Raw genomic sequence first — 15,453 nt, forward strand, 5'->3', positions numbered from 1 at the left:
TTTATTTTGTTGGCAACAATAAATAACCTATAAATAGAACAGGGGAGGGAGGAGTAGGATAAGGTGAGAATGAACAGGGTTGAAACCATTTGATTCTGGGGTGGACAAAGGCAGGTTAGAGGGGAGCCCCATCTCCTTAACTTCTCCCTGCATTTCATGCAGCGCTTCCTTCCCCGGGGAAGAAAGGAGCTGTGAGAAGGGCAGAGTTCAGCTGCCCACATACATGGCAAACACACAAAGCAGAGGGTCAACGAATCCACCCCTCCCAGCCCGAGGGAACTGGCCAAGGAGACCTGCCTAGCAGGGCTGAGGCCCAGGAGGGGGCAACCTCTTCCTCACTGGCTCCAGGGTTCAAACGAGCTGTGGAGCTGCAAGGTGGTGAGGGAGGAGAGGTGCAGTGGTCACCCTCTCATCTGTGGCCAGGAGGCAGCTGAGAGGCGGGCTGTGAGGAACAGCGGGCCCTGTCCGCCAGCAGCTGGTAGAAAGGCTTGGGGATCCCCCAGTCCTCGTCCTCGCTGCTGGAGCTTTCCTGCTTCACATTCCGATTGTGCTGGCGGCTGAACCTTCGAGCTTTGATGCTGGGGGGAGAGGCAGTGGGATGGGCGGTCCCTCACTGGCCACCCGGGCCCTGCCTCACCACTGGTGCTCTGGCCCTGCAGCGGCCAGGCCTGAGCTGAAAGGGAGGCCAGGGCTTTACCTGGTCCCACGGAGCGGGCGAACCTCTGGGCCCGGCTTATACGATAGGACTCCACCCGGGGCTCTTTGCTGAAGCCCCACACTCCTGTTACAATCTCTGCACACTGAGGGCCAACTGAGAAACAGGCAGGTGGCTGCTCCGAGGTGAAGAGGAGAGAGAGGGAGGAGGCCAAGTGAAAGGGAAGACCCAGTTTCCTGCTCTGAGAAATGCCTTGCGGCAGAGAGGGCAAAAGAAACTTAGGGCAGCAGGGGCCAATTCCAAATTAAGGTACTCGCTCTTCTAAGCTCCAAGGTAGAGCGCCTTTCTATCTCTGTCACCCCCAAATATTTCATAAAAGTTTGCAACACCCAAACCTCCCACCCCAGGAAACTCCCAGCCTGTTTCCAGTCTCCCGAAGCTCAAGGCTCTGACAGCCGGCGCAGGGCTGAGGAGTGGAGGCCCCCCGCACCAGCAGGCCGCTGGGCTGCTCACCTGTATGGTCTGCGCTCCTGCTCTGTCATCTCCCGCCAGAGCTGGGCCAGCTGTTTGGTGGCGGTTGTGGACGCAGTCCCCGGGCAGGCTCTGGGACAGGAGGGAGGCGGTAAGGTAAGGAGAGGCCTGCTTGGGCAAAGACCCAGGTCTGACCTGACCCTTGCCCTCTCAGAGCCTCAGCTTTCCCTTTGAGGACTCAGCTCTTTCCCTCCTGTGTTAGATATCTCGAAAGACCCCCATTACACACCCTGGAGCTGAGGCATCAAAAAGGGGGAGGTTGCCGAAACCGGTTTGGCTCAGTGGATAGAGCGTCGGCCTGCGGACTGAGAGGTCCCGGGTTCGGTTCCGGTCAAGGGCATGTACCTGGGTTGCGGGCACATTCCCAGTGGGAGATGTGCAGGAGGCAGCTGATCGATGTTTCTCTCCCATCGATGTTTCTAACTCTCTATCTCTCTCCCTTTCTCTCTGTAAAAAATCAATAAAATATATTTAAAAAAAAAAAAAAAAAAAAAAAAAAAAAAAAAAAGGGGGAGGCTGACTAAATGGTTGTTGGGAAGACGCCACCCGTATCCACTGCTCCCAATATCAGCCCCTGGATCTTCCCATAAGGCTACCAGCTCTTCTCCCTTGTGGCTTGGGGGGCCTCCCATCCCCCGGCTTCAGGCTGGCAACGATGGGTTCTGGGTTGGGCTCCTGATCTACCAAGTCGGACCCAAGAACTTTTTCTTGCAACCTTAGGAATGAGGAGCTCTCCTCCCACAAGGTTGCTAGGATGGGGGCCAGGACATGAGCCTGACCTTCCAGGAGTGACCTTGCCCAGCCGGCCCCACCTGCCTGAGGCTGAAGCCCACCACGAGAGGGACAAGGACTCCAGACAGCATCCTGTGAGCGCTTGGGCCCGCATCTGAACCTAATCTACCCCTGTCTTTTTTCAGGTTATATAAGCTATCAATGTCCTATTTTTCTTAAGTCTGAGGTGGGTTTCTCTGCTTACAATGGACAGGCCCTGACCAATGCAGTGGGGCCAGGTGAGATGCTGGGGGAACATGTGGTTGAGGACAGGGCCAACGGGTCAGCCAGCAGCAGGCAACATGCTCTGGGAGATGGGCAGCCAAAGAGGACCCCCACCCACCGGATGTACTGCTTCCGGTTCATCCTACAGAACATGATGAAGCCATTGACACACTTTTTCTTCGGCTGAGTGGGGCAGGAGTCTTTCTTGTTCGTGAGTGTCATGGGGCCCCCGTCTGCCTGGCCCCTCCTGCTCTTCCTCCTGGCTGAGGGCAAGGTGGAGGCCCGCCGGGTGGGGGTCCATGTGTAGTCTCCATCCTCATCGCTCGAGAACTTCAGGTCCTCAGGGTTGGCCTGAGCCTCCTGGGTGGGGGCAGAGAGATGAGAGCTGGCAGGAGAGGCAGGGCCCACCTCAATGGCTGTCCCCCTCACCTGCTGCGTCCACACCAGCTCTGTGTCCATGTCGGTGTCCATGCCCTCAGAGCTGGGGATGGACGATGCCTGGCTGTCCTCACTCAGCGAGAGGTGGCCCAGTGACACTGAGGACAGGCACAGGCTGTGGGAGTCAGAAAGGTCTTCAGGGGCCTCAGGGGGTGTGTCCTGGGAGGGGATGTGAGCAGACACTGGTGCCCCTTCATGCCCCAACTCACTGCTCTCCTAGGAAATGAGCACGAGAAACGTCTCAGATTCAAGACAACCTCATCCAAACACCCCCTGGACATTCAAACAAATGTTCCCAAGTTCCCATAGGGGTCAGAGAGGGACTCTATGAGGCTGAGTTCTTCTGCCTCCTGTTTTTGGGGCAATATCTCTCAATCCCATCAGTTTACCACCTCACCTGGTAGCCATGATGTCCTGGGCAAGTCTTAACTTCTCTAAGCGTCAATTTCACCTACAGAATAGTGCTCACTACACGCCTTGCAGGCCGAGAAGCACCTCGCACAGTGCCAGGCACTTACTAAAGGCTCCACTAAGGGCATCTGTTTTCCTACTGCTGCCCATTCAACTACTCATTGAGGCAGTGCCCCACCCACACACATTGGAGGAAGAATGGTTTGGGGACCAGGGCTAGGGTTGCCCCTTTGTCAGATGGATAGAGGGGATGGATGATGAATTGAGCAGGTGAGTGATTCCTGGAGCAGACAGTGGCCACAGAGGTCAGTGTGGGGGTTTTGGAGGGAGCTCTTTCCAATTGAGGATTCCTGAGGTTGCTCATCTATTTTCTGTCAAATGGGGTCCCAGAGACGCTGGTCTCATAGAGCAGTTGTAATATTATGTGGGGTCTTTCATGGGCACCTAGCAGTTTTTAAATATATATATATTAGGGAGAGGGATAGATAGAAACATCAATTGTGAGAGAGAATCATTGATTGGCTGCCTCCTGCATGCCCCCTACTGGGGACCAGCTGGCAACCTGAGCATGTGCCCTGACCAGGAATTGAAACGCAACCTCCTGGTTCGTGGGCTGATGGTCAACCATTGAGCCACACCAGCCAGGCCCTGACAGCCTTTTAGCTTTCATCCCTTTTGTCTAGTTCATTCCAAGTGCCCAGCACAGAGTGGGCGCCTGGTGGCCAATAGTAAGCATTCAAAGGATGAGCAGATGAGTCTCTGGAAATGTTGAGGGGATGGATGAGTGAATCGAGCTGGTGAGTGACTCATGGAAAGCAGAATGACCGTTCCTGTGGATGGAGGGTGGAGAGATGCCTACCTTCTTCGGTGGTACTTCCAGCACGCAAGCAGAAGGTGAAGACACGGGATCTAAGAAAACTTCTTCAAAGAGAGCTGTCCGGGAGGGAAGGCAGAGGTTGGCTAGGATGAAAATGGCTCCCTCACGGCACCAGGGCTCTGTGCCACTCTCCAGGTTTCTGGATCTCCTCCGCCATATTCAAATCTAGCTCCCAGGCCAGCTCCCCTGGGCCACCTCTACCCTAGGCAGAGCGAGTTGGTCCCTGCTGCAGGCTTCTGGAGCCTTCCACTCCCCATGCTGGCCTGGGGCTCCCCCACACACCCACTAGGCTATGGGCTCTTAGAGACAGGGCCCGGACAGCATACACCCCTGGGCATCCAGCACTGCCCAGCACAAGGCTGCACACTCACTTGGTGGGCATCACCGTGTGTTTTCTGAACGAACCAAGGACCAGGTCCAGCTCTGCATGCTCACCTTGGGTCAGGTACTCGCTGCCATCCTCTAAGACCTGTTCTGACAGCAGTTTCCCTGGGGAGCTGAAGAGGGAAGGACTGAGACCTAGAATCTCGCTCGGTTGGCCCATCACACTCCAGTTGTCAATGTGGGGAGGCTCCAAGGCCAGTGGGCTTCCTGAAAAGGAAACATCAAGCTTGGGGTGTGGTCACAGACTGCCCTCTGCCCCTGCTGGCTTTGAGGAGACGGTGCCAGACACTGGGGAAAGATGACTGTCAACTGCTCCTTTTCAGTGCTTGGTAGAGGAAATTAAGAGACACAATGCCTGCCGAAACCGGTTTGGCTCAGTGGATAGAGCGTCGGCCTGCGGACTGAAAGGTCCCAGGTTCGATTCCGGTCAAGGGCATGTACCTGGGTTGCGGGCACATCCCCAGTAGGAGATGTGCAGGAGGCAGCTGATCGATGTTTCTCTCTCATCGATGTTTCTAACTCTCTATCTCTCTCCCTTCCTCTCTGTAGAAAATAAAAAAAAAAGAGGCACAATGCCTGTCATTATGCCAGGGATGGCAAAAAAAAAAAAAACCACACCCAAAAAACTATAATAATAAAAGCATAATGTGCTAATTAGACCAGAAATTCTTCCAGATGTCCTTCTGGATGACTTTCTAGATGAAGCCGGGGCTGTGAGGGAAGCCTGGGTCCCGGGTCCCAGAGGGAAGCCAGTGCCAGCAGCCGGGGAAAAGAAAGCCTACTCTTGCACGAATTTTGTGCATCGGGCCTCTAGTCAGTATCTTTTTTTTTTTTTTTTTTAATATATTTTATTGATTTTCTACAGAGAGGAAGAGAGAGAGATAGAGAGCCAGAAACATCGATGAGAGAGAAACATCGATCAGCCGCCTCCCGCACATCCCCCACTGGGGAAGCACCCGCAACCCAGGCACACGCCCCTGACCAGAACCGAATCCGGGACCCCTCAGTCCACAGGCCGACGCTCCATCCACTGAGCCAAACCGGTTTCGGCCAGTATCTTTCTATCAGGTGTCAGATCTGATAGAATGATTGTAGCTACCTGGAGCTGTATGTTAAGAAAGATTCTGAGGTACTGTCTGGGATCACCAGAAACAGTGATGCTTGATTAACAATATCTGCCATGACAACCAATGGCTAGTGACTTGCCATCCCTGTGTTTAGCAGACATCTATTCACCTTCCCACGTTCCCCCCTTCTACGGAAATTCTCAGAAGGAAGATACCAGCCTACAAGGAAGAGAGACAGAGTTTCAGTCACCATGAGGGCTGCCCTCTGGGGTCCAGGCAGGAAGCCAAGGGTCAGTGTCTGGGGCCTCCTTGTCCATCTCCTCACTGGAATCGTAGAACACCAGCTGGCACCTGCAAGAGGTGGAATTCGAGAGGCAGAGCCGGAGCCCTAGGCTGGGAATTGCTGTGCCCCTGAGTGAGCTATCTCCCCGTTGGGTGACTCAGTGTTGCCCACTGTGAGGTAAGACAGGGATCACTCCATGCTGGCTGCTGGGGGAGAGCTGGGGGCAGGAAGCTTAGTCAGCTTGAGGTGCTGCCCTCATAGAGCTTCAAGGCTTGTGAGGAGAGAGCTGTAACCAGGCACTGACCACACAGTTATGGGGGTGCGGGGAGGTCAGACAGGTGGGCAGGGGGGGAGGAAGGTAGCGCTGAGCGTGGTCTGAAGGAGGTAGTTTTCCAAGTAGATGAGCGGACCAGGCTTGCTGGGAAGAGGGATCAGAGTATGAAGAGCCCAGAGGGGGCAAGGGCATGGCTCCCGTGGGGAGTGGCGAGTATTTGCAAGTGTTAAGGGTAAGTTTCATGGGTGAGGGGCAGGAGAGGGTGCTGGCAAGGTGAGCTGAAGCCAGAGAAGTTCTCAAATGCCAATGAAGATATTTGGGCTCTGAGGGAGGGCTTTAAGCCATGAACTGATATGGTCAAAGTCTGTGTGACTAGTAAGGGTGGCTTAGAAGGGTGAGACGGGAGACAGGGATACCGGTGAGAGGCTGGGGCCCATCTCTCCTTCGAGCTTATGATGCCTGCAGAAATCTAGGCTCACAGCAGTGCTCATGCCACAGACACCATCACATGTAAATCAACCTCATTTCTCACTGCCCCTCAGCCATTCCAGACCAAACACCTCAGTCTCCCCCACTCAGAGCCCTTGGCATTTCCTTACCTGGGATAGGGCTGTGTTCTGTAGAGAAAATAGGGCTTCTCGGCCCCGTGCTGGGCCCCAAAGGCAGGGTAAAGCCCATCATCCTGGACATTGTTTTTGCCTAAGGAGACAATTTAGGGTGATCACTCCTCTGCCCGGGACTCACAGATGCAGGGATGAAGAGGTGCCAGGGTCTGCCACAGCCTCTCCCTCCCCCATCCTAGGCAAAACCTCAAGCTTTGGGACCTCTGCATGAGGCTCAGGGGCCACCCAAATCAGCACTAGGAATTCCACTCCTTTATCAGAAGCTGTAAGGAAGATAAAATCTTTAAGTGGAAAATGATGATGAAGATGATAATAGCAAACAAGAACAGAGTGCTTACCATGGCCAGCACAGTTGTAAGCATGCTACATACTAGTCACTGACCCTTTGTGAAAGAGTACCATTATTACCCCATTTTACAGTTAAGTAAACTGAGGCATCGAGCTGTGAAGTAACTTGTCCAAAGCCACATAACTAGCTGAATTGGGAAGCCCTCCCTCCCCAGGTGGGTCAGGCGCCTCCTCTGGGTCCCTCACGCTCCCTGGACAACCCCAGGAAGTTGGGACCACTCTGGAAATCAGTGATAGTGTGTGACTCCTTCACTGGACTGTCCCCAGCACCCAGCACATGGCCTGGCCGAGGCAATGCTTAGAGAGTCAGGGCTGAATGAACAGGTGGATAGAGGATAGAATGACTCAGGCCATGTCTTCCCTTGCCCACTTTCTCGCCTGGCTCTCTGCTGAGGGAGCCATCACACCTTTTGAAGCTGGTACAGGGACAGGGAGTCCCTACAGTTCTGCCACTCGCAGCCCTCACACAGGGTGGCACTGACTCTGTCCCGCCCTTACACCTACAGCAGAGCCTGAAGGGAAAAGAAAACTGGGAAAGAGACTATAGCTGTGTGAGGTGAGAGACAGTGTCTCTCTTGTCCACCGTTGAAGTCCCAGCTAACCAGGACTGTGCGTGGATGTTGCGGATGCCTAATAAGGGGTGTATAAATGACTGGCTAAATTAATGGTGAGGGAAGATCAGCAGTAACGCTGTTCTTAGCCACATCCAGCAATGTCAGCCAGGATCTTCCTCCATTTCTGTCACCTTAAGGCAAAGACAATGCAGCATAGCCCTAACCGGTTTGGCTCAGTAGATAGAGCGTCGGCCTGCGGACTGAATGGTCCCAGGTTCGATTCCGGCCAAGGGCATGTACCTTGGTTGCGGGCACATCCCCAGTAGGGGGCGTGCAGGAGGCAGCTGATGGATGCTTCTCTCTCATTGATGTTTCTAACTCTCTATCCCTCTCCCTTCCTCTCTGTAAAAAATCAATAAAACATATATTTTTTTAAAAAGACAGTGCAGCATCTTGGAGGAGTGCTGGTCCCCTCCACGTTTCCTCCCTTCTGGTCTGGGGATGGGGTCACCTGCTTCTTGGGCTTGACAGGGCCAGATAGCAACAAGGGTTCTGGGCCCGGGTCTGGCGTCTGGGACAGCAAAGCGATGGCATCAGACGGGGCTGGGGCCTTGTCACTAGAAGATGGCTCAGGTGGGGGGGTCTTCTTTGCTCTGGGCCCAGACACCTGTTTGAAAGCTTTGCCTGGCCTAGTCACTCATCAGTGTTTCCTGGATAAGCCTGGATCCTTAGCTACGGGTCACAGTCTGACACGCCCTTCCCCTACTTACAGGCTAGAACAGTGATGGTGAACCTATGAGCGTGTCAGAGGTGACATGCGAACTCATTTTTTTGGTTGATTTTTCTTTGTTAAATGGCATTTAAATATATAAAATAAATATCAAAAATATAAATCTTTGTTTTACTATGGTTGCAAATATCAAAAAATTTCTATATGTGACACGGCACCAGAGTTAAGTTAGGGTTTTTCAAAATGCTGACACGCCGAGCTCAAAAGGTTCGCCATCCCTGGGCTAGAACCACCTTGCCAGCTCTGAAAAAATACTGAAGCCCAGCGTGCACCTCAGACCACTGAGACCGGCCTTCTGGGTGTGAGACACAGGCACGGGCACTTTTTAAGGCGCCTGGATGATTCAGATGTGCAGCCAGGGCTGGAAATCATTGACTGGGTCCAACTCCCATTTTAAAGACATGGACACGGAGGCCCCCGAAAGGGAGAGGACGTGTAGTGAGCTATAGCAAGGCTGAGGCTGGACCCAGGACACTGGTCTTTCACTCGCAGGTCTTTCCTCCCTGGTGTCCATGCTCCCTGCTGCTCTGGCCGGGGATGGGTTACCGGCCATAAAGACAATAAATGCCGACAGTAGCTTCCCTTCACTGGGAACCGACCATATGCCTCTCCACTTAAGCATTGCTTGAGTGGTACGTTTTCAGGCTCCTCATCCTCAAGACCTCCCTGTGGCAGGGACTGCAATTTCCACATGAGGAGGATGAGGCTCAGAGGACAGTGCACCCCTGGTCTCAGCTAGTAACACAAAGAGCCAGAAAATGAACCCAGACGTGTCTGACTCTAAAGCCTCCTTAGGGGCTCAGGATTGCTGACTGGGCCTCCCAGGGGGGTGATGACCCTGGAGAAGGAGCCCCGCTCCCATCTGACCCCAACTTCCTGCCTGCCTCCACTGACAGCCTGTACCTGACGCTTGGGTCAGCTTCTTCTTCCTGGGTTTCCGACAGGCTTCCCAAAGGTAGGACTGACAGAAGTGCGGGCAGCTGGATGGGGTGAAGTGTCTCTGCCTTGCTGAGCCCACAGCGGAGTTCTGGCCCAGCCCTGCACAGGACAAAGAAGGAGAGGTCGCCGAAACCGGTTTGGCTCAGTGGATAGAGCGTCGGCTTGCAGACTGAAAGGTCCCAGGTTCGATTCCGGTCAAGGGCATGTATCTGGGTTGCGGGCACATCCCCAGTGGGAGATGTGCAGGAGGCAGCTGATGGATGTTTCTCTCTCATCGATGTTTCTAACTCTCTATCTCTCTCCCTTCCTCTCTGTAAAAAATCAATAAAATATATTTAAAAAAAAAAAAAAAAAAAAAAAGGAGAGGTCATGCCCTCCCAAATCCTCCCTCCCAGACAATGCCGCCCAATGCGGGTAGGGTGTGGGGTGGTCCACCGCAGTCCATGGAGGAGATCAGACTTGTCTGAGGTTGCACAGTCAGGCGCCAAAGGTGCAGGGTGAACACTGGGGCTTCCCCAGGCCATTCTGGGCCTTGGCTGACAGGGAAGACAGTCTCAGTGCTTCCCAAATTTGCCCCCATATTTCCCACCCCAAACCAATTCCTCCTCCTGCCTTCCTCAAGACAGTGAGGGTTCCACCACCCATCCTGGGTCACCAGGTTCTCTCCCTGAGGCCCTCAATTCTTCCTCATTAACATCTCCCAAATGTACCCTCTTCTGCCTACACTCAGCTACCGTGCCAGATGGGGCCGCATTGTCTCCTGACTGGCCCACCCCGAAAGTTTGTTCACTGATCTCCCGGACTCCAGTTTCTCACTTAATAACCAATCCTCCACACTAGATGTTAGGGACCTCTTTCTAAAAAAACCCTGCAGCCCAGCCGAGTGTGGCTCAGCAGTTGAGCATCAACCCAGGTACCAAGAGGTCACTGGTTCAATTCCTGGTCAGGGTACATGCCCAGGTTTCAGGCTCAATCCCCAGTATGGGGCATGCAGGAGGCAGCCAATCAATGATTCTCTCTCATCATTGATGTTTCTATCTCTCTCTTCCTTTCCCTTCCTCTCTGAAATCAATAAAAATATAATTTAAAATATGTCAAAGATCTTCACAGAGATCATTTAAAAATAATAATTTTAAAAACCCCTGCAAAAACCTGATCATGGCTTGCCCTGGCTGAAAATCCTTCAGTAAGTCTCATCTTCATCTCCCTCCTCAGGGCTCGAAGCCCTTCAGGATCTCGTCTCTTCCTCATTTCCTACCCTTCTTGCCTGTGTATGTTTTACACCAGTAATGATAGCACCCAGCACATACAGCACTGGATGACTGGCGTGTTCTAGGCATTGTGCTACAATTCTCTCTACTTGTATCAACTCATTTAATCTTCACGACAAACACAGGAGGGAAGTATTAGTCTTAGTCCCGTTCTGCAGATGAGGAAACAGAAGCACAGAGAGGTTATGGTAACAAGACGTGTATCTGAGTCAGGATCTGGCTCAAGAGCCTGCACTTGTCCTTTCGATGCTACGTGGCCCCTCCAACCACACCCATCTGCTTGCCTGTCCCCAGACATTCCACACATGTCTTCTCATGCCTGCACGCTCCGGCTCCGATTGTTTCTTCCACTTGGCAGGGCTCCCCCTTCTACTGTCCTCCAAGGCCCAGCTCCAAGGCCCCTCCCCCCACAGTCTTCCCAGACACCCTCTTCTGACTTTGCCCCTGTGCGAGGCTGTGTGATCCTGGCGGGCCTGGAATGGTTGAAGTCACTCAGGGTCCCTGACAGCAGGACAATACTTATGGCGCAGGCCCTGGGAAACGGACTTACCCCCAGCTCCGCCTTCCCCATTGGCGGTGTGGAATTGGAGCAAGGCCTTGGCCACATCGATGTTTCTCTGGAGGTACTGAATGTAGTGCAGGATGTGCTCCAGAATCTCCTTCTGCCCATAAAAGAAAGACAGGGTTATGCACAAGATGGGGGCCCGAGACAACGAGAGGCTGCCAGAGACCAGAGGCAGGAAGGCTCCAGGACCCCATTCCCTGCCCCAACAATTCCTCCATTAACAGATATGTTCCTATTTTGCTCTCTAGTTCTCATTGTGGCCCAGCAAGGTAGCGTTACAAGTAGGGAAATTGAGGCTCAGAGTGTAATGGCATTTGCTAAGGTTACAGAGAGGACATGGCCAAGCTGGGATCTAAACTCAGGTCCAGTTTTTCGGCACACTGTTCAGCTTCCCAGCCCTGGTCCTTTGCACATGCTGTATTGTCTTTCTGCAAAGTCTTCCTCTTCTTCTCACACACTCCCTCTCCTGGCATTTCCTTTGAGCTTCCAGAAGCTTTCCCTCCTTCCCGACCCCTCTCGCCCAGGCTGAGTCAGATGTCCCTCCTAGGCACTCTTGTAACACCCTGGCCTGATCCCACCAATGCACTTGCCACACTGTTTTATAATTATCTGTTCACACATCATTCCTTTCCACTGACCTTGGATTGGCTGAGGGTAGAGACTATAACTAGTTGATTTCTATATTTCAAGCACACAGAACCCAGAGGTGGCTTAGCCAATGACTGCTAAAGTAGTGGATCTTCCCCACAGCACCAAGGGCGAAGACTCCTCCCACCAAGCATCACCTGTCCAGCCACCAAACACTGATTGGTATTGGTATTGGAGCTACTAAGCTAAGAAAGACTACTCCTGCCCTAGCCGGTTTGTCTCAGTGGATAGAGTGTCAGCCTGCAGACCAAAGGGTACTGGGTTCAATTCCAGTCAAGGGCACTTACCTTGGTTGCAGGCTCCTCCCCTGGTCAGGGCACGTGCAGGAGGCAACCAATTGATGTGTTTCTCTCAAATCGATGTTTCTCTCTATCTTTCCCTCTCTCTTCCACTCTCCCTAAAAATCAGTGGAAAAATATCCTCAGGTGAGGATTAACAAAACAAACAAAAAAAGACTACTCCCCACTAAGGGCCAAGTATGTAAGGATGACCTAGACATACTTTTGTTTGCCTTCATGGAACTTACCATATAGTGAGGCAGCAGACTTAATAAACTCATAAATCATACAAAATTATCATTAAGCATTATGAATAAAAGAGTACAACAAGGGATTCTGCAACTAAACTTAGATGTCCAGAAAGTCCCCTTGGATCCAGCAGCATTTAAATTGAGACCTGAATAATGAAAGGAGTTAGCCTGAAAACAATCAGTAATGTGCTGAAGGCTTAGGTGGCTAGAGGAAGAAGCTACAGCATCATACGGGGCAGGGAGCGCTTAATCAGCCAGAATGGTGAATTAGGATGTCACAGATCTAAGCTGCAGCCCGTCTCCAACGCAGGAGAGGCCACACATTATTGCCCCCATTAGTTCACCGAGCAGCGGACTGAGCAGGTCCCATGGCCCTGATGAACTGTGATGCACTTTAAGCAGACTGGTCCAGTGGGAAGCTGGGAACTGACAGGAACTCAGGTTGTATGTGGAGCAGGGTCCCAGGACTGAACTTAAGGAAGGATGAAGATGGGGGAGAAGGGATTGTTAAGATAGTAGAAAATCAATGGTAAAGAAAGTAGGCTGAGGCCTGGGGAGAATTCCATGAGGAGATGTGACCATCTGGTCAGTGATATAATTATGCCTGTCCTCTGATTATAAGGTCATTCCTCCAGAGCAGGGACTGTGTCCCAGACATCTCTGCCCTTCCTGCCAAGAGCTTAGGACAGCATCTGTGTACCAAATACTCCAATGATTGACGACAGAGGATAAAACCCCGCCAGTATTTTTGAGCACCGTGGTGGTCTGTGTAATGCCTCTCCCCAAAACATCCATGTCCTCGCCCCCAGAACCTGTAATTATGTTGCCTTATATGACTAAGGGGACTTTGCAGATGTGCTGGATGTGACTGAATAAGGACCTTCAGATGGGGAGGTTATTCTGGATCATCTCAGTGGGCCCACTGTAATCACAGGGGTTTCTGATAAGCTGGAGGCAGGAGGGTCAAAGGCAGAGAAGGTGAATGACAACGGAAGCAAAGAGAGAGAAGATGAGATTTGAAAATGCTACTCTTCTGGCTTTGAAGGGGCCCTGAGCCAGGGAACATAGGTGACCTCTAGAAGTTGGCAAAGGAAAGAAAACACATTCTCCCTGGAGCCTCCAAGAGGAACCAAGTCTGCTGACACCCTGACTTTAGACCAGTGAGACTAATTTTGGATTTCTGACCTCCAGAACTGAAGGAGAATAAATTTGTGTTGGTTTAAATGCTAAATTTTTTTAAAAATATATTTTATTGATTTTTTACAGAGAGGAAGGGAGAGAGATAGAGAATTAGAAACATCGATGGGAGAGAAACACCAATCAGCTGCCTCCTGCACATCTCCCACTGGGGATGTGCCCACAACCCAGGTACATGCCCTCGACCGGAATCGAACCTGGGACCCCTCAGTCCGCAGGCCGACGCTCTATCCACTGAGCCAAACCGGTTTCGGCTTAAATGCTAAATTTGGGGTAATTTGTTACAGTAGCAACAAGAAACTAATATAAGGCCCTAGCCATCTTGGCTCAGTGGCTAGAGCGTCGACCTGCGGACCAAAGGGTCCTGGGTTCGATTCTGGTCAAGGGCACGTACCTGGGTTGCAGGCTCCTCCCTGGCCTGGGCCCTGGTCAGGACACATGCAGGGGGCAACCAATCTATGTGTTTCTTTCACATAGATATTTCTCTCTGTCTTTCCCTCTCTATTCCACTCTCTCTAAAAGATCAATGGAAAAATATCCTCGGGTGAGGATTAACAACAAAAATAATAAAAAAATAATATAATATAAGCACCCATGATGGAGAGATATTAAGGGGGAGAATCAACATGACTGGGGACTGATGGAGTGTGGCAGGCAGGGTTGGGGTCTGGCAAATCTTTCCAAAACACCTGCTCCTCTGACCCTCCCTGGAGGCAAGTAGCACCTCTAGCTGGGACCAAGTAACTCCTGTGTTCAAAGCTTCATCTTCCTGCCAGATTCTGAGTTCCCAGAGGATGAAGACTGGGTCTCAAATTTCTTTCCCTCCCCTTTTCACAATCATAAAAGTCCTGACATCCAATAATCTTTCCATAAAATGGCTGATGAATGAATAAATGACTGAATGAGAGGAACTATAGCAAGAAAACATCACGCCAAGCCTTCAGGATCTCCGAGTCTCCCAGTAGGTTGTTTCCACTGGGAATGAGGTGTTAGCTCAGCACTATCTACTTGTATTGAATAGCCAATGGGGACACGCAGAGAAGCTTTGTCTGTTTCTACCGGGTGATGATACCCACGGGTCACACAACAGGGAGGGAACCGACATTTATTCAGGCAGGGCCTGTCATGGCTATTGTGTCATTTTGGCTTCACCATATCTCTGGGTAGGAGGAGTTATCTTTATTCATTTTACAGCTGAGATATACGAAGCTTGAGAGGCTGATAACCTGAGTGACCTGCCCAGGATTCTGCGGTTGTGGAGCTGGAGGGCTCAAACCCTGGCTGGTTGACTCACAAAGCAATGACCTTTACCTGGCTCCTTGCCTGTATTCCCCTCCCAGCTCCTCTTGCCTCCGTTGCGAGAAAGAATCTTGCAGTCATGTGCTCCAAGACTCCCAGGAATTCCCATTCCCATCTCAGCGCTGTCACTGAGAGGGTCTGTCTAGGTTTCTCAGGACAAGGAAAGTTAACCAGCTTACTGACATTTTAAAATCTACCTCCCAAATCCACCTCCTCTCCTTCGGTCCACATACCTTGGTAAGCTTCTTGCTACTGGTCTTTGGGGCCAGGGGTAGCAGCAATGCCAACTCATGAAGTTTGCCGGTGTGGTTTTTTCTTTGCTTCCTGTTTTGGGACAAAAACAGGTTTGTTTGTTTTTATTTTGTGTTTTTAAATATATATATATATATATATATATATATATATATATATATATATTTTTTATTTTTTTTACAGAGAGGAAGGGAGAGGGATAGAGAGTTAGAAACATCGATCAGCCACCTCCTGCACACCTCCTACTGGGGATGTGCCCGCAACCAAGATACATGCCTTTGCATGGAATCGAACCTGGGACCTTTCAGTCCGCAGGCCAATACTCTAGCCAATGAGCCAAACCGGTTTAGGGCCCAAAACAGGTTTTGAATAGGACATCCAAAATGGAATTTGGTATCTGAATCTGAAACCTCCTGTCTCATTGTTCATCTCAGGGATGTCCCCCACCCCAGGCAGCTGAGACAGAGTCCCGGGCATCATCTGGATGCATCCCTTATCCCATTGTCCAATCAGTCACCAAAT

The 15,453-nt window shown here is 51.5% G+C and overlaps 1 protein-coding gene across 1 annotated transcript; it reads right to left on the reverse strand.

Moving 5' to 3' along the window:
* Positions 1-409: 409 nt before the first annotated feature.
* On the reverse strand, positions 410-15,011 carry MEIOSIN (meiosis initiator; the record flags this gene model as incomplete). Its single annotated transcript, XM_036302855.1, has 14 exons — positions 410-578; positions 1,169-1,258; positions 2,301-2,542; positions 2,612-2,836; positions 3,891-3,964; positions 4,344-4,499; positions 5,610-5,710; positions 6,516-6,615; positions 7,386-7,388; positions 7,552-7,632; positions 7,889-8,092; positions 9,135-9,269; positions 10,992-11,103; positions 14,913-15,011. Coding segments are annotated over 14 exons (1,791 nt in total), but the record flags the coding sequence as incomplete, so codon positions are not given.
* Positions 15,012-15,453: the final 442 nt, after the last annotated feature.

This window comes from Myotis myotis, unplaced genomic scaffold, assembly GCF_014108235.1.
Source record: "Myotis myotis isolate mMyoMyo1 unplaced genomic scaffold, mMyoMyo1.p scaffold_m19_p_34, whole genome shotgun sequence".
Lineage (NCBI taxonomy): Eukaryota > Metazoa > Chordata > Mammalia > Chiroptera > Vespertilionidae > Myotis > Myotis myotis.